The 22,816-nt window shown below is 37.1% G+C and overlaps 1 protein-coding gene across 5 annotated transcripts in view; it reads left to right on the top strand.

Annotated features, from left to right (window-relative positions):
• CTDSPL2 (CTD small phosphatase like 2) overlaps nt 1-15,683 on the top strand; it is a 45,449-nt gene extending 29,766 nt beyond the window's left edge. For all 5 annotated transcript variants that reach the window (XM_049811964.1, XM_049811961.1, XM_049811962.1 and 2 more), the window contains 8 exons: nt 844-922; nt 1,106-1,217; nt 2,098-2,184; nt 9,341-9,403; nt 9,497-9,576; nt 11,907-12,033; nt 12,910-13,005; nt 13,568-15,683. In XM_049811964.1, the coding sequence (XP_049667921.1) occupies nt 844-922; nt 1,106-1,217; nt 2,098-2,184; nt 9,341-9,403; nt 9,497-9,576; nt 11,907-12,033; nt 12,910-13,005; nt 13,568-13,633 (710 nt within the window). In that variant the 3' untranslated portion in view covers nt 13,634-15,683. The remainder of the gene's footprint in view (nt 1-843; nt 923-1,105; nt 1,218-2,097; nt 2,185-9,340; nt 9,404-9,496; nt 9,577-11,906; nt 12,034-12,909; nt 13,006-13,567) is intronic.
• The last annotated feature ends 7,133 nt before the right edge of the window (nt 15,684-22,816 follow it).

Here is a 22,816-nt window from a genome sequence, read left to right as displayed (position 1 = left end):
ATAACATTTCTTCAAATGAAAACAAAGATTCCAGAATAAATGAATATTGAACCACCTTCCCCAACCCCATTAAAAATGCACATCCTAGACTTGCTGATCACAAAAGAGAAATTTGCAACATTTTGATAACTTAGAACAACATAGTGAGGTGAATGAGGAACATATAGATCCTACATTAATTTTCCATGTTTTCTTCAAAAGTCTCATCATACACCTTTTTTGACAAAAATCGTATCCATAAAATTCAGCTTCTCCTCTTTGTGGATGGCATCAAATTCTTAACAGTTCTCTAAATCCTCTCTAGGCCCTTGAAACACTGGTAGTTAAGTAGTACTGAGGTTTATGAGGACTCCTTTCAAGGAAGTAAGTTTAACCTCTAAGTAGTGGGGCTGATGTGTGATCCACAGGTCCAATCAAGACCTGATCTGGTCTGTTGCCTTCTTTCAGAAGGGCCTTTCAGACATGAGGTGAGAACGAGCTGCAGACTGGAAGAGTTCTGCTAGCTTCTTAGGCTGGAATGTGCATCCAGGTAGTTCATGTCATCAGAGGTTGTATGGATCCCTTGCTGTGTCATTCGGGTGCTTCCAGTTTGGCCAGGTCATGAAGTTCTGTAGCATGACGTGACATCAAGCTCTCAGGTAGCTTCTTTCTGAGAAGCTCTGCAGGCTATTTCAGAGGAAACATGGGGACTGAGAGGGTGGGGCTGAAGGGAGAGTTTTTCCACTGTTTGAGGCACTCGTGTATCAAGTGCAAATTTTCATTTTTCAAAACTGCACTAATAAGACTAGCTCTTGTGGTTTTTTGTTTTATTTTTTTGTTTTGGTCATTTTCGTTGAATTTTAGCACCAGTATCTCCAGACAGTGGCTACTCATCGGCTCATGCAGAAGCTACCTATGAAGAAGACTGGGAAGTCTTTGATCCGTAAGTGCTAACATTTATACTGAAAATATTAAATTGCTAAGTGTATATTGATATGGGGTTTTTTCAATTTAAAATACTTGTTTCTTGTGCAGCCTTAAATATTTGAAATATTAAGTTGGGCTACAACATTACCAGTTAAATAATGTATATACATTTCTACAGCAAAATCTGTATTCTTTTCAGATATTATTTCATCAAACATGTTCCACCACTAACAGAAGAACAACTTAACAGGAAGCCAGCTCTTCCACTGAAAACAAGAAGCACACCAGAATTTTCATTAGTTCTAGACTTGGTAAATATCTTTATAAACACATACCAAAAGCAGGGGGTATGTAGCTTTTCATTTATTTTGTTTGTTGCTGAAATTAGTCATGTTGTCTTTAAACAAAAAGGCCTTGTTGAATGTTACACAATTTTTAGTATTTTTAGTTATAGTCTGCATTAAAAAAAAATAATTAATAGTGGCAAGAATAGAACGCTTACTGTATTTGTTGAATACTTAACATCCTGTTTAAAAAAAAAAAAAAAGCAGTAACATTTTGACTGTCTCAAACAAAGAGTTGTCTGTCCCCATAAACCTTTCTTAAATCCAATGTGGAAAAAAATGACATGTAGTAAATAGGAAAATTCAGCTTCATATGTCTTGCGTCAAGATTGATCAAGAATTAATCTTGTAATTCTTAGAACATTCTTATCTTAGAGGGCACAAATCTACTTTTTAAAATATTCATAGAAAACATATCTGTCTTTCTTTTAGTCTCTCTGTTTTGAAAGTTGTTTCAGACCCTCTTAGTGATATCAGGAACATTATTTTATCATGAACAGTATCAGTTGGCCTGTCCTCTAGTGGTTGTATGAATGGATAGGTTATTCAAACTGACAGATGCAGGTTTGAACTGAATGACAGAATAGCCTGCAAAATGAAAATATCTTCTTATACTTATGCCCCAGCACATAATTCTGAGTGAAATTTTTCAAAAATTGCAAGAATAATGAAATGTATAATTAATTCTAAGAATTCTTCTTCAATCTTGACAGCACTCGCACAAAAATAAATTTCCAGACTAAATAAACCTATCTTAAAATGAGCATTAAAAAATCCAGAAAACTACTTCAATTTCCAACATTCTTTTCACAATCTTTTCTTTCTTTTATACCATCTTTTTTTATAGGATGAAACATTAGTGCACTGTAGTCTAAATGAATTAGAAGATGCTGCACTCACTTTTCCAGTTCTTTTTCAAGATGTCATTTACCAGGTAATTAGCATGCACAGAAAAATATATACTTTCTTATTTTGTTTAACATATGAATTCCTGCTGTGTGTATTTGTTATCATCTTGTTTAAAGAGAGAGAAGTAACTGTCTGACATTTAACAACAGTCTGGGTTATAAACTGCAGCTGTCAGCTTTTGCGAGGTGGGTTATGCTGTATTAGAAATATTGTGGAGCACTTTTTATTGCCCCTACAACGTGGTAATGTCGGTCACGGATTCCATTTGTGAACATTCGTTGTTAAGAGCGTGTGAATGATCTTTGTAGCAGCAATCTTCAGCAGCAGCGTTTCTCCTTGCCAGCAGGTGGAGGCAGGAACACTGACAGTTCAGCCAGTATCATTTCCCAGGAACAGCTTCTCAAGGACTGTTAACTTTCTTCCCTTGGCAGGGAAAACCAATCCACATTGGTTGATCGTTTCTTGCTATATAGAAGACGTCTTCAGAGCCTCACATTTACTAGCTTTTGTCGCGGCTGTTAGTCTTGCTGTACACTTTGCCAGTGCCAGTTCTACCTCTTTGCTCCCAGAGAGAGTCTGGTACTTAGAGTGATTTTTATTGTCTTGTGGAGACTGCTAGATTTAGGTTTTTGTTCTGCTTTAAGAGGTGGTGTTAGCTGTGTGTGTTTTACATTGACATACCATAGAGGAACAAGCATGGGAAGGAGGAACTCTCTTCCAGCAACTACCAAAGATGCTGCACTGACCCAGGCTGTTGTTCTCAGGTCCTTTTGTGTGATGTACCTGGGAGTAGCAACAGCTTCCCCACCATGTAGTTCGCACGATATTGGACCCCACTGTAGTATCTTTGGAGAATGAGCCATTCATCAGGCACCTTAAAAGGACACTTGTCCAGGTATTTTTCCTGATTTTAAAAATGTTTTTTTTTTTGCTGTTGCATATAAACCCCCTTGGAATCTGAAAAGCTGAAATAATTTTTAAACGTGGGTTTATCTTATCTCTTATTTGGTGACAGCCAAGCACAGTTTCCTCCAGGCTGACCTTGGAAGGAGCCTGAGAATTAGTTCTCTGGAGGTTCTTGACACTGCTAACAGAATTGGGAAGACTAAAGCTTCATTTTTTCCTTCTCTTAAGAGATCTCAGTATGATTTCAGTACTTTCTGTCTATAACTGTGGTCCTTCTAGCAATTGTATGTTTATGCTGAGATCTAACTGTGATTTTGACTTTAGGAAATTGAAGTCAACAGAAAGAGTGACTTACAATATTTCTAAAGCTTTATTTAACAGCATTGTACACAAGCCTGTATAGCCCTTGATACAGTACAGTTACTATGTGGGTCCTGGATAAGTTTTCTCTTAGCTCTCTCTCTAGAGTCTGGCCTGGGTTTGCCAAGGAACAGTAGCTTCTTGCAGGCTTGAGAAAGTCAGCCACTGTCTTTGAGCACACTCTCCTGATCGCTATGTTCTGTTTTGCTGGTTTTACATCACATTGACACTGACAAAACATTCACCTCTTGCTAGGTAACAAATAATAAGCAAGACATATTTTAAGGATACAATTAAGTTCATCTTTTATGGTATAATATGCAAAAAGACAAATAATCTGTGATAAAAGTTGAAAGGAATTCTGTTGGTATTTCATTCTTTTCTTAGGGTTTTTGGTCAGTGATTAGCTATTTATCAGCTTTTAAAATGTATTTCTTTTGCTTATCAATTTGACCATCACCTCTGGTATAGTCCTGTATTAATTTTGTATCTTCATATTTAATTTTTAAAGTAATTTTAGCTGGTAACAGAGAAGCAGACACTAGGCTGTATGAGCAAAGTAGAAGTCAGCAAGTTACTATATATAAAGTATTGCATAATATAACCCACTGACAACAATACTAGACATGGAAGAGACATTTCTGAAGGTGTTTTCCATTAGTATCAAAATATATACCACTTTCATGTAGGTTTTCCAGAAATATTAGGTAATTATCTATTTATTTTTTAAGAAGGAGTGGAAGCTAGCTCAGTGCTCATTTTCCTACTGAATATCTTATCTTTCTCACATTAAGTCTGACTAATACTGGAAATGTGAGCGTGGTTCATAGCATTTCAATTTTCTTACCCATGTGAAGGCATCAAGCCAGTGCTTTTGCAGTAATAGTGTGATGATAAACCAGGCGCTTTCTCGAAAAGATGCTCCAGAACTGGCCATTGTAGGATACTACAACAGTAAGAATCAGACTGAGGTGGGTTCTAGAAGGTCTGTTATAAAATAAAGCTAAGCTCCATTGGCATGTGAGTCAAGCACAAGTTTCAGGAACTCAGCTCTGTTGTTGCTTGTTTCAGTGATTGTAAGTGCGGTCTGTTTTTAAAGAAGGGTTTCTAAAAATATGGGCTTGTTTGCTCATAATTTATTTCTCACAACTTATCTGGAGTTATGCAGAAGAGAGGAACTATTTAATGTCTGAGCACAGAGTAGTGTTCTGCAAACTTAAAAATTGCCATGTGATTCCAGGACTGACATAGTTTTTTTAAATCTTAAGTCACTTACACTCACTGATTTCTGGTTAAAAAAAAAAAAAAAGAAAAAAAGAAAAATCTGTGAAATGGTCACAGTTGGGCTTACTTATGTCAAGCTTTTGAGACAATAAATTTGTTTATGTTTTCTTGATTGAAAAAAAAATCTATAAGTTATGCCAGTGTTTAAGTTTTGGACTTAGTAAAAATACAGTCTTTGCAAAGCTGAAGTTTTCTTAAGTACCATATCTGTTAAGTGCTATCTTACATCTGACTGGAAACAAAAATAAATTTTCAGCTCTTCAACCGTAGACTTTAGACTTTGTCCTCTTTGTATTACTTTACATAATAAGATAAGCAGCTTATCTTACAAAGAAATTTATCTTTTTTTTTTTCTTGGTAAAGAGGTTTTGTTCTGTTGCTGGCTGCAAGTTGCAGACATGAGATCATCTCACCCTCTGTTCCACTCAAAGGGTACCTTCCGTGCATTAGTAGGCCATAGTCAAAAGGCAGATGTTTTCACTCAGTTCTTCAGTTGAAATGCATCTGTACTGATCTATCACAGAATAATTCTCTTTGATCTTTGTGATCCTTGAAAGATGTTCTGGAACTCCATAGGTCACTTGTAGGTTATTGAATATAGTGTTACATGTATTCCATCTTACTGTCGCCAACAACTTAGATGCTTTATTTTGTTACTGCAGTGGAATGAGGCAAACAATGCATGTGAATTCTGGCTCTCCCTTCTAATGAACTCCACTCTGTCTCTCAGAAATAACAGAAAAGCCATCAAGCTTTGGATCTGAAAGCCAGGAAACTTTAGTGTATCTTGGGCAGCATCCATAAAGTAATCTGGTCTTAGGTTGGGAAGACTTAATTTTGATTCAGTAGAACCTCTAGAATTGCACTTTTGCCACTTGAAGAGCCGTGGCCAGCTACACTTCAGGCAGTTCTGTCTGGTTATGAGATGGTCTTTGTCTTGAGTCACTTAAGACACAGTCCAGTCAGAAATGATTCGGGCTTGTTTACCTGGCAAGTCCAGCCCGCTGTCAGGCCTGGGGCAAGACCCAGCTCGGTGCATCGCGGTGTCTCTTGTGCAGTCTGAACTCAGGCTGTCTGCATGTGCCATCTGTCCTTGCAGCAGACTGTGTCAAGGCTATTGCAGGTAAGAGTAGGAGCACTGAGGTTAGCCTCGTATTGGCGTCTGGCATGACCCAAGGTCAGCTGGGGTATGTGGACACAGCTGGGCCGGGCAGGGGGTCTTGCCATGCTGCAGAGTGCTCATCTTGGAAGTGCAGTGGGTACGTGCAGCTTCACATGGGCAAGTTAACTAACCTGTCTCTGGTTTTCACCCTGTAAAATGATGGTAGAATCATCAGGTGTAGAGAGATGTTACAGGTATACTGAAATTTGTTAGTGTGATTTCAGAGATTTTGACACCAAGTAGAATACCTGTCTTTTGTTGGGGTTTTTTAATGCATGAAAGGAATGTTTCCTTCCAATTCCACCTTCAAAGAATTAAAGTCCTGTGTAGTGGAAACAAGGAGGACATTGAATGACAATTTTGATTTTGCACGTTTAGGTTTTATTGCCGTTGAAATAATGGGATATGATGATCATTTGGGGGGGAACAACAAACAAAAAAAACCCCACCAAAAATCTTTGAGAAGGCTTTTCATATATGTTATTCATTTATGAGTATAAGTCACTTTGAAGTAGATGATATCAGTATCTCTGTTGACAAACTTTTAAGTCATTAAAAATGGTGAAAATTATTATTCGATTCCTATCTATATTTTCAAAAATTGTATCTCATGTTAGATGTAATCATTGGAGTGATGGATATGTTTTGTTCTACTTTGGTTACTTAATTTTTCTACTTTGGTTACCCGGAGTGTGTCAGCTCGTTGTAGCTCAGTGTAATGATGTGGTTGCCTTATGTTGTGCCAGAGTGTCACAAACCAGTAAAGACAGAGCAGTGAATCTGCCATCGATGTCATTGTTGAATTATATATGTGTGTGTGTAAGCTGTAATTACAAATACATATTCTACAAAGAAATTATTTTCCCTGAGTTTCTTGTTTGCATTCACGTTATATTCCTAGAGAAAGATTAATATTAAGATAGATATTATATTAAGATAGACACACACCTAAAACTATGTGGCAGTAATCTAAAATAGAACACATTACAAAGATGCTGCAATTATCCACAGGCTAAAAAAACTAAAAAATAAACCAGAAAGAGTGTGCACATGTAAGGAGCCCAAGCAGCCATAACTGTTCTCTGATCCAGTTGAATGATTTTTAAAATTCTTTTAACTGGCCATTGTGACCAACATAATTCAATCCAGATTTAAAAGGAACAATAAATTACATAGAAAATGTTTTTATTTATATTAGTGGCAGTTGAAATATTGACAGATACCTTAGCTTACTGCTTTGGTTGCCAGGAGAGTTTGTAGAAGAGATGTTGAAGAGACTGTTTCTTAAATGACATCTCTGTTTCTTCCATAACAGAGAAGAGGCTTGTTAATTTGAAATCAAGCTCTTGAAGAAAACTTAGAACCAAGTATCATCCTCTTTACCTACCATTATTAGCAACTGTTATCTTGTGTGCAGTGAAAACATTCGATATCCTTTCTGTGACTTACTTTTTTAGTTTTGAAGAGAAAGATTTAGGTCACAATAAAGTAAATATTTACTCAGGAAAAATTACATGAACAGAATAATCCTTTTGCCATTTGCAAATTAAAACTACCTTCCCTTAAACTCTGGGTTACAACTACGGAGGTTGCTGGCTACATTATGTGCTTGCTAGTTAGAGAGCAAACATTCAGAGTGAACAATTTGCCCTGAATCTACAATCACAGACAACTTGAATGTTAGTTAACGTCTGGTCACCTGGAGACTCTGCATTAATTCATTACATATGTTCTTGTGGTAAGGTAAACATGCCATCTAGTCTTTGAGCAAAACTTCACTACCTTTTTATGGCAAGATGAGGTGTCATTTTCACAAAGATCTTAGTGCCATCAGAAAACATCGTGTGAAAACACGCTTGTCAACTCTGTATTTAGAAAGTTGGCTTTTCAGTAATTATCTTGGTTAAATGCAGCCCAGAAACCTGTCAAGCACTGGATGCAGTCTCTCCAAACCGTTCTTGATAGCCCATTTGAGGAATACTTACTTGCTTGCCTCCAAATGTGGGTTTGCCAGAATGCAAAGGGAAGTAGACATTGTCTGCATAGTCAACAAATGTATTTTCACATGCCAGAAGTAGAGAGATCCTATTACTAGACGTGATCAGGTTGTCTGAGTTGGTGATTGCTCCTAGTAGAAAAAAAAAGAAAGAAAATTGGTCACTCTGCAAACTTAAGTCAGAACTTTAGACACTTTAAGAAAGAAACAAATAAAAGCCTTACCAAATTTTAAGCTAAGTAATGAAATTCACATTGGTTTAGAAATATGTGCTTCCTTTAAAGGACGAAGATAATTGTAGCATGTGCTAACAACATGAGATTTTGTATTCACTTAAACTATTCCCCTTTTTTTCCCCTCTGGTCACTTGGTTGTGTTCACATATAAATTTGATACAGTTCAGCGTAAGTAATACAAAGCCTTTGTGGATATTTACTGTGATTCAAAGGTAAATTTAAGCCTATTCCTGACTGGCTGTTAAAAAGTTGATAAAGCTGAAATTACCTTGGTTGAAACTAAAAGAAGTTTGGTACACTCCCTTCTCTTTCTGGATATTTTAGTAACTCTTTCCTCAAAACTCTGTAATCCTATACGTGGGCAATCTCTGAACCAAAAAGAAAGGTAAGCAGAGCATAACGGTGTCATTTCCACCCCTTGGCATGTGTCATCACTGCTGGTTTAGGTCAAGTCCAGATCCATGCCAAACACTACACCAGGTGATCATTCAAATGTAAATTTGAACGTTATGCCACAGGAATAGAATAGTGCTTGATATGTGCCCTCATATCTGCCGTGATGTTGGGCCATGGCCCTGAAGCTACAGATTTACACAGATGTTTCCGTGTGAGCCCAAGTCTTCTGAGTTAAATCAGAGAGAGATGCAGAAGTCTCCTAACTAGGTATCTCTTCTTATGAGTCTACGTTTTTTTACAGAGAATAATTGATGTATGTGTGCAGTTCTCTGCTGGTGGAATTTGAATTTATGGAAATCTGAAAACAGCTGAAGCCTTACACCCCCCCCATTGCTTCTCACACCCCTATATTCAATGTGTAATTCTTAGTGGAAGAAGGTTATTAAGATTAGTTTATGTGCTGGCACACATTATGTAGTAATTGAACTGATGCTGCCCAGCTGGTGAAAGCTAATTCAATTCAAAATCTTTAGTCAAAGCAACTAGTTTCATTTTTTTCTTTTAGAGATTGTCCAACTTTTAATTATTTCTAATTCCATCAAATTTTCCAGTAACTTTGCTAATCCTAATTTTATCATCTTATGCTTTCACTTATAGCCGCTTAGGCTGCAAGCTAATTTAATATTGTTTTAATTGAGTTATTATTCTGTAGGATGTTAATATTTGCTGTTTACTTTATTCATAATGTTCATTTTGACCTAATCTTTACAAACTGATACTCAGTAGTGTGGGTGATAGCTGAAGTATTTTGGATCTTTAATAAAGTCCATCTCTGCTTCAGGTTTATGTCCGGTTAAGGCCATTCTTCCGAGAATTCCTGGAACGTATGTCTCAGATTTATGAGGTAAAAACAATTAGACATTATCTTTGAATTTCATTTAAAAATTATATTCACATACTTATATCTAAAATATTTTTTTTCTCCTTTAATCCACAGATCATTCTTTTTACTGCTTCTAAGAAGGTGTATGCAGACAAGTTATTGAACATACTAGACCCTAAGAAACAACTGGTCAGGTAAAAATAAAAAACAGTGAACATGCCTGTTGTAAGCAAACTAAGTACTATTTCCTAACAAATGTGATGAAGAAAGTGACTATGACATGTTTGTTATTGCAGTGTGTCTCACTAAACTGATTCTTTGTTGTTTTGTCTGGACTAAGAGTGAGAGAAAAATGAAATTAAGTGATTGAGATATTGCTTTGGTGAGAAGATAAACCCAGGCAGCTTTACATTGCACTCTGGCCGAAAACCGTACCCATGCATTCCCTGTAGCATGTTAGGCTTGCTGATGGAAAACGACCTCTTAGGTATCAAAAATGTGTTTGAGCTGTTTTGGAATACACATTACGGATAAAGAAAATGAACTGAGTATTAGATTACTTTTAAACTATTCAGACTTGATTTATTTTTTATAAATTATTATAGTTATCTTTACAATCAGCATGTTTTTATTTCTTATTCAATCACAAAATAATTTGTTTGTGGGTTTTGTAGTAGAGTTGTTTTGTTTTTTCATTTCTTTTCTTAATACTGAGCTTTGTTTGGAAGTGCTTGGCATTTCTCAAGAACAGTTCCTTAAGGCATAAAGAAATTCTGCCTGATGAGATTCTTCCCATTATTCTTATCTGGAAGGTGGACTGTTATGTGGGGAAAGTTGAAACCAAAGAGGGATCTTCTCAGGGATTCACCCTGCATTGGGTGTCCCAAGTAAGGGAAGTAAACAGCTGTACCTGATTATAGTCAGAACTGTATAAATTCTGTACCTGGGACATCACAGGCAAATCACATCCCTGCATCATTTTATTGTAATAGTCTTCAGTGAAAACTTGATTTTCTTGACATGCATAATAAAATTACAATTTGGACTGAGACAGTGGTTGCATCCATTATTTTCACTTGGTAGTTTAGGCACATCGTAACTCATTTCCTTAAAGAGAGTAAAGATTAACTGTTCACTAGGTTTCATCTGGGGATGGTCATCTTATTCCTTGTTTTTATGGGGTACGCACAACAGAATCCTAGTTTGGTTCTGGTAAACTTACTTGCCACTGGGTTTTGATTGGGCAAACAAAACTAGACCTTCAAATACTTTCAATCATTGGAGTATCTGAGCCTAGCTGAATCACACAGCCAAACAGGATGCATGAACAAGTAAGATATTTGCACTTACAGTCTAAGTGCGCATCGTAGCGTTAAAAATCTTTCTTCAATAACCTAATATGTATGACTCAGGACTGCAGTTTTAACTATGTTAGGAACAGGAAAAAGATAATAAAATGTACAGCCAAACAGTATTCTAAGAATTTGCAGGAAGATTCATGTGATGCATGAATTTAGTTGTGATTCATGTGCCACTGAAAAGCTGACACCAAGGCATGATTAGTTTTGGCGTTAGCCTAAAGGTAGACTTGTCAGGCACTCCACACGTGTGACTCAGAATCTATATATAAATTCATTCGCTGCCGAGGCATCAGCTTATTTTCCTCCATAGCAACATTAGGAACTCAACCCCTTTATGAAATTAAGCACACTATGTACAGCTTCTAAAAACTTCATTTAAAAATATAAGCAGCCTTAAAGAAACTGCATTATAATACAACTGTGTAAAACTCAAAATCTGTCTAGCTTACAATTTATTTTTAAATGACAATTACGTTGATATTTCATGAAATGTGAGTTTTATTCCTGGTATTATTTTAATCTGAGTCCTTTTAGTCTATCCAACCATTTCTTCTGTAATAAATTAAAAGGGAGTAGACTAATTGGAAAGGAAGAAGTTGATGGAATGTTTAGGCCTCAAGGCTTTTTTTCAAGCTCTAATAACTGAAATAGGTTAATTGTGAACAGAGGTAACATAAAAAAGAAAACATTTCTTCTGATAGTTTGTGTTCTAGCATGCAGTGGCATAGGGAGGCTGTGTACTGTAACAGTTGGAACAAAATAATAAACCCTGATAAATTGGCTCCCGTGCAGAACTAATCTCTGATCTTGGGGCCTTGCAAAATCATTTGAGTATTTTGTGTCCCTTTGTCGATCCATCTGCAAAAAAGGTTAGAAAGCAAAACCCTGTTGACAAATATTTGTTACATCTGAGTTGAGCTTTTCTGTTTAAGTACAAACAAGCACCTGCAGAACTACATTAATATAATATCACCTTAACTAGTAATTTTACCAGCAAAAAGCTCAAAAGACAATGGAAAAAGGGAACAATTCTTTAAAATGAGCTAAGTAGATCAGAACAGAAAAAAACTGGGTACCATTTGGCAAAGTTAACTTTTCTTTTTCCATATGCAATGTAGATGTTGTAATTTGTCTCATTAATTAGTATTTTACTTTAATCACAGGCATCGACTTTTCCGTGAGCATTGTGTTTGTGTACAAGGAAATTACATAAAGGATTTAAACATTCTTGGTAGAGATCTTTCAAAAACGATCATAATTGACAATTCACCGCAAGCCTTCGCTTATCAGGTAAGGACGCTGCTGTCAGCAAACTTCTCAGATACAGCAAACAACTTTCTGAAGGAAGCCAGTGAAACACTACATTTTGATTTAACTCCTTATTTGAGTTTTGTGCCAAACTGTAACAAATCACTCAGGTTTGCTTGCTTTTCTTTGATTTTTGTGAAGAGCTGATCAAGTGCAAACTAAGTGACTTCTTATATGAACAGAGTATATAACCAGTCGGCTTTACTTCTCATTCAGCTTTTCTAAGGAAACTACCAGTCTGCTAAGTCTGTTGCTTGGACTCTATTGTGGATTTTTTAATGCTAGTGAAATGATTAAGAACACATCACTGGTTGAAATGACACACAGCTGTGAAAATTGCTTATGCTTAAATGTTACAAATGTTACAAAGTTATACCCTATGATTTAGATTTTCCCAGAAGTATGGTATGTTACTATTCCAGTTAGTCCTATTATATAGATAAAGAAGTACAGAGTGTGATCTCTATGGTCTCACCTACATTAAAGAAGCAAAAAATCAAAAACCTGTTTTACTTAGCCTCATTTGCCAGTACACAGTTAGTATCCATGTGTGTTTTAACATAAACTTTTCTCAAAATACCAATGCTTTTCAGTTCAGCAGAACTTTTAGAGCTAGTTCTATTTCAGCTTTTATGTGGAAATTTTTGTAGTGATGTATGCAAAGCAAGGAGATATTTTGGAAGTGAATTTTGATACAAACTTCAGCAGAAAGATACATATGAATAAACCCTAGCTCGGAAACATTTTTTTTCCCCAAAATGCTGTTTCACAAGTCATATTTTTAGATTAATTAAGTATAAATCATGTGTTGATGGTTTGGGTTTTTTAATTTTTTATTTTTTTTTTTTTAAACTTTAGCTTTCAAATGGAATTCCTATAGAAAGCTGGTTCATGGATAAAAACGACAACGAACTCCTAAAATTGATTCCATTTCTGGAGAAACTTGTAGAGCTGGTAAGTGTTTCCTTTATTTGGCTCTCCCCTGCCCTGCACCCCGCCCTGCACACCCCCACCCCCACCCCCAAATGTTAGTTAGCTCTTTTAAGTATTTTCACATATTTTAAGATGTATTGAGTCACTGAGATTTAGACTGCTGAAAGTCATATATGTCTCTTTTTGAAAAGGATACTCTGGGCAGTATTTCAATGTATGCACAAGGACTTATTTACATAGCAAAAGGCAGACTATCATTATTTCTAACTATGCTTTTAATCAAGAAATGTAGAATTGTAACATCAACCATAATGCAGTTGAGAATCTGCAGGCATTTAGATTAAATAATGCCTACTGTTGGCTGTAATGTGTGCCTTTTTTCTTAAAATTCAAATAAAGTACTACTAAATTGTTGTGAATGTTATGTAGTTATTTCTGTAAGTCTCTTATAATGACATCTATTCATGGCTTATATTTTCTTATATTAAAATACTGGTGTTAGAAAATTGACCCTGTTAAAATCTGATTTATAGATGTGTTCATTCTCCTAAAACCCATACTTTTTTTTTCCACCCCCCTACAGAACGAAGATGTCCGACCTCACATCAGAGACAGATTTCGCTTGCATGACTTGCTACCCCCAGATTAAAGCCTTTTGTCTAATTACTGAAGGGGGAGAAAATGCAGGACCCTTTTGGACTAAAACAAAACATTGCCATTACTGTTGAAATTTTGCATTTTTGTACCCCGTCTTGCTTTTCTTATCTTTGGTGCCCAACAATAATCAAGGGTTACAGAAAGAGACTTTATATATCTGAGATTGAATACATTCAGTACAATACAGTACAACACAGTAGGTAGGCTAGAACAGAAAAGTCTTTAGAACTAGTGCAACTCCAATGAATTTTTTTTATGTACAGGACATCTGCAGTTTATAAAGAATTCTGTTTCTGCCACCAGCAGTTTGACCTGTAGAAACACAGGATTTTATGATATAACAGAGATTGAAAATGGACTCTTATTTTCTCTCTGTTCGGTGCTCTAAGTGGGTTTGTAGCCACTTTTCTGTTACTTTTAAGATTCTCATTTCAACAGGAATGGCCAGTAAAAGTTGTTTTATTTTTCCTGTTAAGGTTTATAACCTTTTTACATTTTTGACCTGTATTAGATTAGAATTTCATTATGCATTCCTTTTAGTTGAGGCGCTTCATAGTTTTTCTGGAAATAGCCAAATTTTATTAGTTTTTTATTAAACAGTTGGATGGCCGTTTTCCTGCTTCGTCTGCCTGCATACTGTATATTTGTTTAAAAATATTCTCTAGTTTTAGTCCATGTAAGTTTCATTTAGAAAGAAAAACCCTGCATTTATATTTTCTTTCTGTAATATTCTACTGTAGTTGAAATCTTTTCAAAAATCAAGAGACTGGCTAGATAAGAAGAATATAAGAATTACTAATATTCAGAATATTTTAAACCATTGTGATGGCATGTACTCTGGACAGACAATATCTTGCAGTGGCACAAACAACTGATGGACAAGGAATACCTCAGACTATGCTGTGCATGCAGATCTTGAAAGGAGAACTAGTTTGGTCACCTCTTAGGTTTGATGCAATTCAATTACTGCTGCCTTCTGTTTCCTCCAAGATTGAAGTATTCTGCACAGTGGCTCAGTATTTTAAGATGTTTTGCATGGGCTGATGGTACCCCTGTGACACTCTGCATTACAATCAGTTTTAAACTCTGTGTGACAGCGAAGGTACCTGGCAGTAACTATGCATAATCCTGTGGTACAGTACACTCCCACGCCACCGACGCAGTCAGTCTGCTATCATAGTGGTTTTCTATGCTATATGGAAATAGTCTTTCAGCCTTGGTTCTCTAATGCAGCTACTACAAGAGGTTGATATTTTTATAATGGTGTGTAATCTCCTTTTCAGGAGGCTTTTTATGGAAGGTATAATTTGTAAAAGTTAGGATGCTTTGCCTCTCGACTGCATTAACACGCCACAGGCTCAGACTGTTTTTGTGTAAAAGATGTCACAGAACGGCACTTTTTCTAAAGAGAAGTTTGATATTTTGTATGCTTGTTAAGAAAGTACAGTATTGGAAATTAAAGGTGGACAACTGATAATTGAGAAGTATGTCAATTAATTTTTTATGTATATTACCTGTTTACTTGTACAATTTTATTGTACAAATTACATGCAGCTTCATTTTCAAATGAGTCCTTAAAATAAGGAAAATCTTTTTAGGAAAACATTTAATTTTTGTATTTTTGATTTTAAAAGGCATGAGTTATGTCAACTTTTTCCAGTGTATTAATGAAGATTTTAACTTTTCATCAGGTTGAGTGTTTTCTTACTATATTATCTGTTGTGTATGTAGCTAGCACATTGTGTCACTGAACTGTTTAAAAAAAATAGCATGTAGAGCAAGCCTGTTTTGTGGAAAATCCTTATTCATTAAAAAAGAAAACCATCATGGCAGATTTTCTGCAAAAAAGTGAAAACATTTGCAATTCAGAATACTGATTTTTTTTGTATTTAAAGAAAGGTATTTTGCTTGCAGGAAAGAAATACTACAGATTCATTTTAATGAGAATCTTTTAAATGTATTTATCTTTAGGGCATCTGGGCATCTTTACGCTGTTTGTCTTATGTCTTTATTGAAATAAAATGTACATAACATTACCTTTATATATGCTTTTGCGCAGACGTGTGAACCCTGTAACCATCCCCGTTCCTTCCTGTTTTTATGTCGGCAAGATGGTTCTGGAAATATTTATAGATTTTGAAAATGGTCAGCTTGTATCTGAATTGCTACATGGTTTGCCAACTATTTTTTAGTTGTTCGTTAAAATGTAAATCTAAATCTGAGATTTTTAAATTAGTTTAACAGTGAATCCTTGTTTAATGTGGAATTCTTCCAAATTTCTCCAAGTAATTGACATAATAGAACTGCTTTAAAATTCACTAGTCTACCAGAACAGAATGATTTTTGTTAAGTAGTTCATCGCTTTTCTTTGACTGTAAAAAGAGATGATCATCTGTTCAAATAATGTCCTTAAACACGTGGGTCCTATCTTTGGCTAAAACCATTCTAAAAGTGCTTTCTTTAGTTAAGGAAACCAAAGCATACATTGCACTTTACAGCTGTATCTGTGTTGTGACGATCAGATCAGTGAGGGAAATCAAAATGTAAATTGAGGGATTTAGTTCTACATAGATGCACAACAAAAATAACAGACTGCTTAGTAAACATATTAAATATTAATATTTTAATGTGCTGCAAGTCTGGTATTTATCATTCTGAACTTTCTCTGCAGAATGAGTCTACCTTCTTCAAAATGTAAGTTCCTAAAAATGTCAAATACTTCTGGCATAAACGGTCTTTGCATGAAGCAAAGTTATAATCTACCAGGTTTTAGTCTCAAGGGTGAGACTTAACTGTTTCTCTGACATGAGTCTGGATCAAATTGGCACATCAAAATTGACACTGATAACCGGGGGAGTCTCAACTATGTGCATTACTTGAGTCTTGAATGTAGAATTGCGCAACTCAAGCCGTTAATCTTGTAGCTGTATCATTTATTCCAATTTTATATATTTTTAGAAAACACAACATCCTATTTCCAAAGTTCTTAATGATTTCATTTGTGGTCTTTTGCTTGATTGTGGTAATCCTGTGTTAATTTTACATGTCCTTACGTATTCTGTTCTAGGTTTGAGCATTCTTGGTTCTGACAGCAAAATAACGTCTTTCATACTTATTTTGGCAATACACATTCAATCTTTTTTGTTTTCTTCCTTAAGCTGCTATATAGCTAGAATAGCGTTCAACTTGGTGTTATTGGCTTCCTTTCCACCTTTGATTCATTTCACCTTCCATCTGTGTAGGAAAACATTTCTTCATGATTTTTGAAATGTATCGGAAAGCCTGAATGTTTCAAGACCTGATTAAAAATCTCCCAAAACAAGAGTGGTATCAACCAAAGGCATGCTAAGGAGACATATCTTCTTTAAACAAAGCACTTACCTGAGTATTTTTGATAATGCATTTAAGTGAGTGCTGTGCTGAAGGAGAATAGAACGCAGTGTGGGGTCACTCTGCCACTGGCAGCAGAGCTGTTGGAACAGTTTGCTCTCGCTTGCTGTGAGAAGCAAGTGTCCTTTTCGTAGCACATCATCCCCCCTCCCCAAGTGCAGTTCTTTCCGATGTCTGAGTTTGAGGGCAGTCATACTGATGGTTGGATTGGTGCAGCTGAAAAAGCATTGAGCCCCGATGGGAAGAGGGACCAGGAAGGAGTGGATGAGGAGAAGGTGGAGTGGGTGGAAATCTCATCAACCCATCTGCCACTGGCAGAACAGTAATGTGGGCCTGCAGTCTGAAACGCCTTTAACAGTAGAGCTTGCTTGTTCGGTAAGGAAGGCTGTCCAGAAACACAAAAATATTGTGACTCTGCTGAGTAAATACCCATATTCCTTTCTTTTTTCACCCTGGTTCTGGCTTCCTTATAGCATCACATTGCAAATTGTACCCGTTGTTCCTCTTTGTCTTTGAATCAACCACGTATCGCTAGTATATTAAAGTAGATTATGAGATTCATAACTTCACAATTTACATGAAAACTAAGGCGAGCCCCTGCCTGTGATAAGATGCCTGTATCGCAAGGAATTGTGGCTACTGAACCAGTCGCACGACCCTTGCTGTCATTCCTCTTGCTTCTGAGTGAGGACCGGAGTAGCGCTGAGTACGCCTAAGTGTGGGGAATTAGAAAAGTTAACCGTGCCTTCTTCTGTCCCCTCGCTGTGCTGTGCTCCTGGTATGTTCCATGTGAAGGACCTGGAGAGCAGACCTTTGCAAAGCTAAAATGGCAATGTAAAATTAATGTTTGCATAGTTGAAATGAATCTACAGATAGCTAAATTAGAATTTAATAGAATTCAAGAGGTCAAAGCCAGAAAGTAAACATTCACAACCTATTGTCAATTTCAAAAATTTTTAAAACTGGCAATACCTACTGGTATGATATTGGCTCAGTTGGACAAGTTTGTTCCAACAGGTGCAAAGAGAAACGAATCACTTATATTAAAATAATGTCTTCCACTGCAAATAGAGCATTAAGTTAAAGCAGCAGTATTTTTCTCATGAAAGAGCCTCTACGGATCTGTGTGGCAAAGATGACAGATGGTACCTTTGATCTGCAGTCATGCCAATTCCATGTTTCATGCCATTAAACTTCTTTAAACTGGTTATCAAAGACCAATACAAGAAGAAATAAAGCAATCTCAGTCACGCAGGCAATGAGGTGAGCGTCAGACTGCAGTGCACAGCTAATTGTTCATGGCCCTCACCTCCTGAGAATGAGGTAAATGTCTTTGTTTTTAGAAAACAAATGCCTCTTTCTGGGAGAAGTAATCCATCACAGGTGTTCCATCAGTATCTTCAGGCAAAATGATTGTTTTGAGGATTGGAGTTAAAAGGGACTTTAAAATCCATTCTGTGAATAGTATAAAGTCGGAATGTGAAGACTGACAAGAAAACCTGGGATTGCAGCAGAGTTCCCCAGCAGTTTGGGCTGATGGAATGAAGACTGGGAGGCTTTCTCTCCTACTTTTCCTTCCCTCCCTGGGTCACGCTTGTTACCTGCTTCCTTCTGCCAGCACTGGTGCTCATGCAGCCGCATGGTAAGCCTGCACCGGGAGCTGATCCAGCTGAAAACTAACCATGATAGAATAAAGGAAGAGGAAAAGGTGGCAATGAGGGCTCCAGGGCTTAGATCAGTTAAAGCTGCTGGTGATTGGAAGCTAAGTGGAGGTTCATGGGAAGACAATTTTTCTGGAAAAAATAGTCACATGAAACTCATTCAGCTGGAGAATGTTGCCACTGTGTATCTTGAAGATGCTAAAGGACTGCTCTCAAAGATTTGATTACATCAAACCCACATCATTTCAGATTTGCATCGTAGGTTCTTGATACTTAAATCCTAAACAAGTTGATCAGTGGCTGGTGAGCAGTAGCATAGGTGCATCATTTTCTTAGCTAGTAGTCATAATTTTGTAAAAAAAACCACAAACAAAAAAAAACCAAAAAAAACCCTCCAAAACATTGGCAGCAAGCGTTTTTGTTTGGAAGCAAGCAAGGATGGTCTGCTAAGGATTAACTTGTATAGATTTTGTGAAGCACATCACTATTTTGGTTGTCTTGACCGTGTAATGTAACTGTTCTGCTTTATTTTTTTGATACTTGCAAAAATGTCATTGTACTGATAGGCTGAATCTTGTAAAATACTATTGGAAGAGAACTCATGTTCTACAAATCTGTGTTTCTTCTGCAATCATTTCTAGTATATAGAACCATAAAGATTTATATTAAATATTTATGCTCTGGCTACTGTTTTTATGATTTTTAGCTGCTATCATCCTTCACCGAAGACTTTTCTGTAAAGCAAGACATTTCTCAATCTCAGACAATTTTCAGCCTTTAAAACAGAAGGAAAAGTGTTGTTATGTATGTGTGTTTTAAAAGCTATGGATACTGGAGGCTGAAAAAGAATAGATGTGGTTTATGTACTAAAATCGTTACAGCAGATTCTTTTAAGATGGTCTTGCTTTGAGTCTGATTTTCAATACGTGATACATATTCCAATGGATATCTTTTGTAAAATGACCACAAGGCTTGATCTGTCTCATTTTTCTTAGTTTCTTCTCCTAAACAGAAACCTCAAGACTTCTCCAAAAAGAGAACTGTTTGGTTTCCTAGAAGGTACTAGTTCCTCTGACTCAGGAGCTGTGCTGAGCAGGGTTTTATTCCTTCGTGCCTTAATTTCATCTTATACAATGGGAATAATACTTAACTGTTTTAATCCAAATGTTTAAGTGACTTTAAATGTACTAAATACATCATATTTTTATAATTTACATGTTCCAATCATTGCACAGTTCTTGGCAGTTTCATAATTATCCTCACAGCATACTGAGTTTACGAAACTCTGTGTAGACTTGGTGAGGATGTAACTTAGGACATAATTTGATCTATAGCTATGCTCTATTCTTATTGCCTTGTAAATGGGTAACAACAAAAAAAGGATGATAAATTTGGAAGTAATACTTTTTTTTCTAGCCAACACATACCATAGTATCATAGATCATTCCACTTGTTATTTGAAAGACACATGTTCTTCTAAATTTATTATCTTCAGACAAAATATATCCTCCTTTTCCACTTAATCGCTCAGATTCTCACAGAAATCACAGAGTTGGGAGGTAGCAGTGAAGTAAACTGGGTGAAGTTAATGTTTCCAGCTTTTATGTATTTGATATTCTTTGACAAGGTGGAAGGAAACATACCACTGAAAAGCCTGGCTGGAGGAGGCTCAGGGGCACCTGGTCTGTAGCCCCTAGGCGCATCATGGCTTTGGTGTTTAATCCCAAGATAAAGGTGTCCTCCACTTCTAACCTGCTCCATCAGCAACATCCAAACAATGCGGAGCATCAAACACCATCAGGTCTGCTTACCTCTGACTAAACCAGAGCTCTGGAGCCACCGAGGACTCTCTCTCTCGGTCTTGTGGGCAGAGCTATCTAAAGGGACAAGACGGGCCTGAGAGTTTCAAAATAAAACGTTCCCTGGGATTGGTGGAGAGGAGGATGGAGAAGAGTGATGACTTGCAGGTGGGTTTGTGTCCTGGGACTACAGCCTTTCCACCCCTTGAGTCTGTCTTCAGTCTCAGGTCAGAGTTTTGTATTTGTGGACACCTACAAGAGTAGGTGATGATCTTTACACTTCTGCTCCATTTGGTTAATGTCAGCTACTGTGTTAGAAGTTTTTGGTAAAGGACTCTCCTATACTCCTCTGGTGGTCACAAGGCCACGATCCCTCAGGGCTCTGGACTAAAACATCACACCTTAAACAGCATCATGTGGATAAATTGTGAAAGTGCATTCTGGCTGCTAGACTATTGCTCATAGCTCTACTGCAGCCAGCCACGCGTGTTTCTTCCTGGCTGATCACAAACCTGAAAGCTAGATTAAGTCATAACCTACCTTTACTATACGCTTATCCTATTATTTAGAGAATTGGGAGACACTTTATTGCAACATTGAGGCATCAGACTTCAACTATTTTTTCTTCTCTCTCCCACTCAGCAATATAATCATTCCATTAAATTACTTGTGTAATGCATTTCCAGCAGGACTATAAGAAGTGACCAAATGCAGCCAGCCTGAAAGCCTCCCCCAGGCTGCCGGGTGGGTTACTGCAGCGGCAGGGGAAGTGGGTCCTCACCTGGGAGTTTGACCAACTTCATTCACCGCTTTTGCTGTACACCTGGAGAAATGCACTGTCCTGTCACAGAAACACCTCTTTACTCAACAATACACTGATAATCAGATCTTCTATCTTCTCGCCTAGCTTTATCAGGCTATGCCTTCTTCCAGTAGAGTAATGTACATTATTACAATTTGAGGTAGATTATTTGCTGACAAGTCCAGTCCACGTGAAAGATGTTCAGAGAACAGTATTGGCAGATGAACTTTTCCACATCCCACTCCCAAAGTCCTCTGAATTGAAAAAACAGCTGAAGGCAGAGCAGTGTTCAGGTGGACACAGGCCTTGCTAGATAGAACTTCTGGATTTGTGGTTCTTGCTTCTTGTCCAGTCTCCAGTATATCTATCAGTTGGAAATTATTTCAGTGTTGTGACAGAATGACAATGCTTCTAGGAAGAAGACATCCAAGATGGCACAGTGGTGCTCCTGAGGTAGTGCATGCAAGTCCCTCAGCAAGGTAAGAGGGATGCTGTCAAGGTACTTTAGTGGAATGATGCTGATCTTCATGTTATTACTGCTAAACATTATTAAATAACACAGATCCCAGAATAATTTAAAATAGCCACGTTCATAGAATCAAGCAGTTCTGGACTGACTGAAAAGCAACAAGTGTTTAACTCATCAGTACTGCTAACATTTCAAGAAAGGAAAAGAAGAATTGGAGTCAGCTGAAGGAAAGTCAGCTAAGGAAGTTTTGTGGTCAACAACTGGGGTGTTTTCCTGTTTGCCCTTTTGCTCTATTTGAATCGCACATTAGTACTTTTAATGGGTATAGTATCTTGAAAAGAGCGTGCTTCTGGCTTTTTCTTCCCTAAGGTAAAAAGGAGGCATGGCAGCAAAGATAAGGGGATAAAATTCAGACCAGGTATGAAGGTAACTCCCAGATGAATTCCCCAATACATACTTTAATAGGATTTTCTCCTTTAAAAAAAAAATATCTTAAACTATTTCCCCCTTTTTCTATCCCTTCATATTCCATTTTTGTGTCCATTTCTTACATATTTTCAAGAATCCATGCCTAGAAACCCAGTCTTTGAATGAGACGATGTTACTTCTACAGTCCTAGACGAGCCAGTCTGCAGTATCAGAAGATGAAGCCTAAGCAAACAAGAACAGGAGAAGGCGGTCACTGAAGTGTCAGCTGGCAACCTTCACCTTGCCTGGGCTCGCTTCTCGAAGCTGATGCTGTTTTTTTGTGGTATTAAGCCAATTTGTGTTAAAAGCCCTGTCATCTGCAGAAGGTGTGAGGAATCAGCCCAGACTGCCCCAAGCTTTGTCTTTACTGGGGAAGAAAGACAGTTTTCAGGTTTGGGGCTGACTCCCCAGGCTCTTTGTTCAATAGTGGTATGAAGAGTGTGTGAAAATCAGCAGCTTCCCTGTACAGAGCAGTTATGCAGGTATGAAATGTTACTGCTTTAACCTCACCTGTGACTTCAGGTAGTAGCCCATGCAGAGTGTAAAAACTCTTACTGTAACGGAGCTTATTCCCTCTTCTTTAGAG

Source organism: Accipiter gentilis, chromosome 10 (genome assembly GCF_929443795.1).
Source record: "Accipiter gentilis chromosome 10, bAccGen1.1, whole genome shotgun sequence".
Taxonomy (NCBI): Eukaryota; Metazoa; Chordata; class Aves; order Accipitriformes; family Accipitridae; genus Astur; species Astur gentilis.
This window is presented reverse-complemented; position numbering and strand designations above follow the sequence as displayed.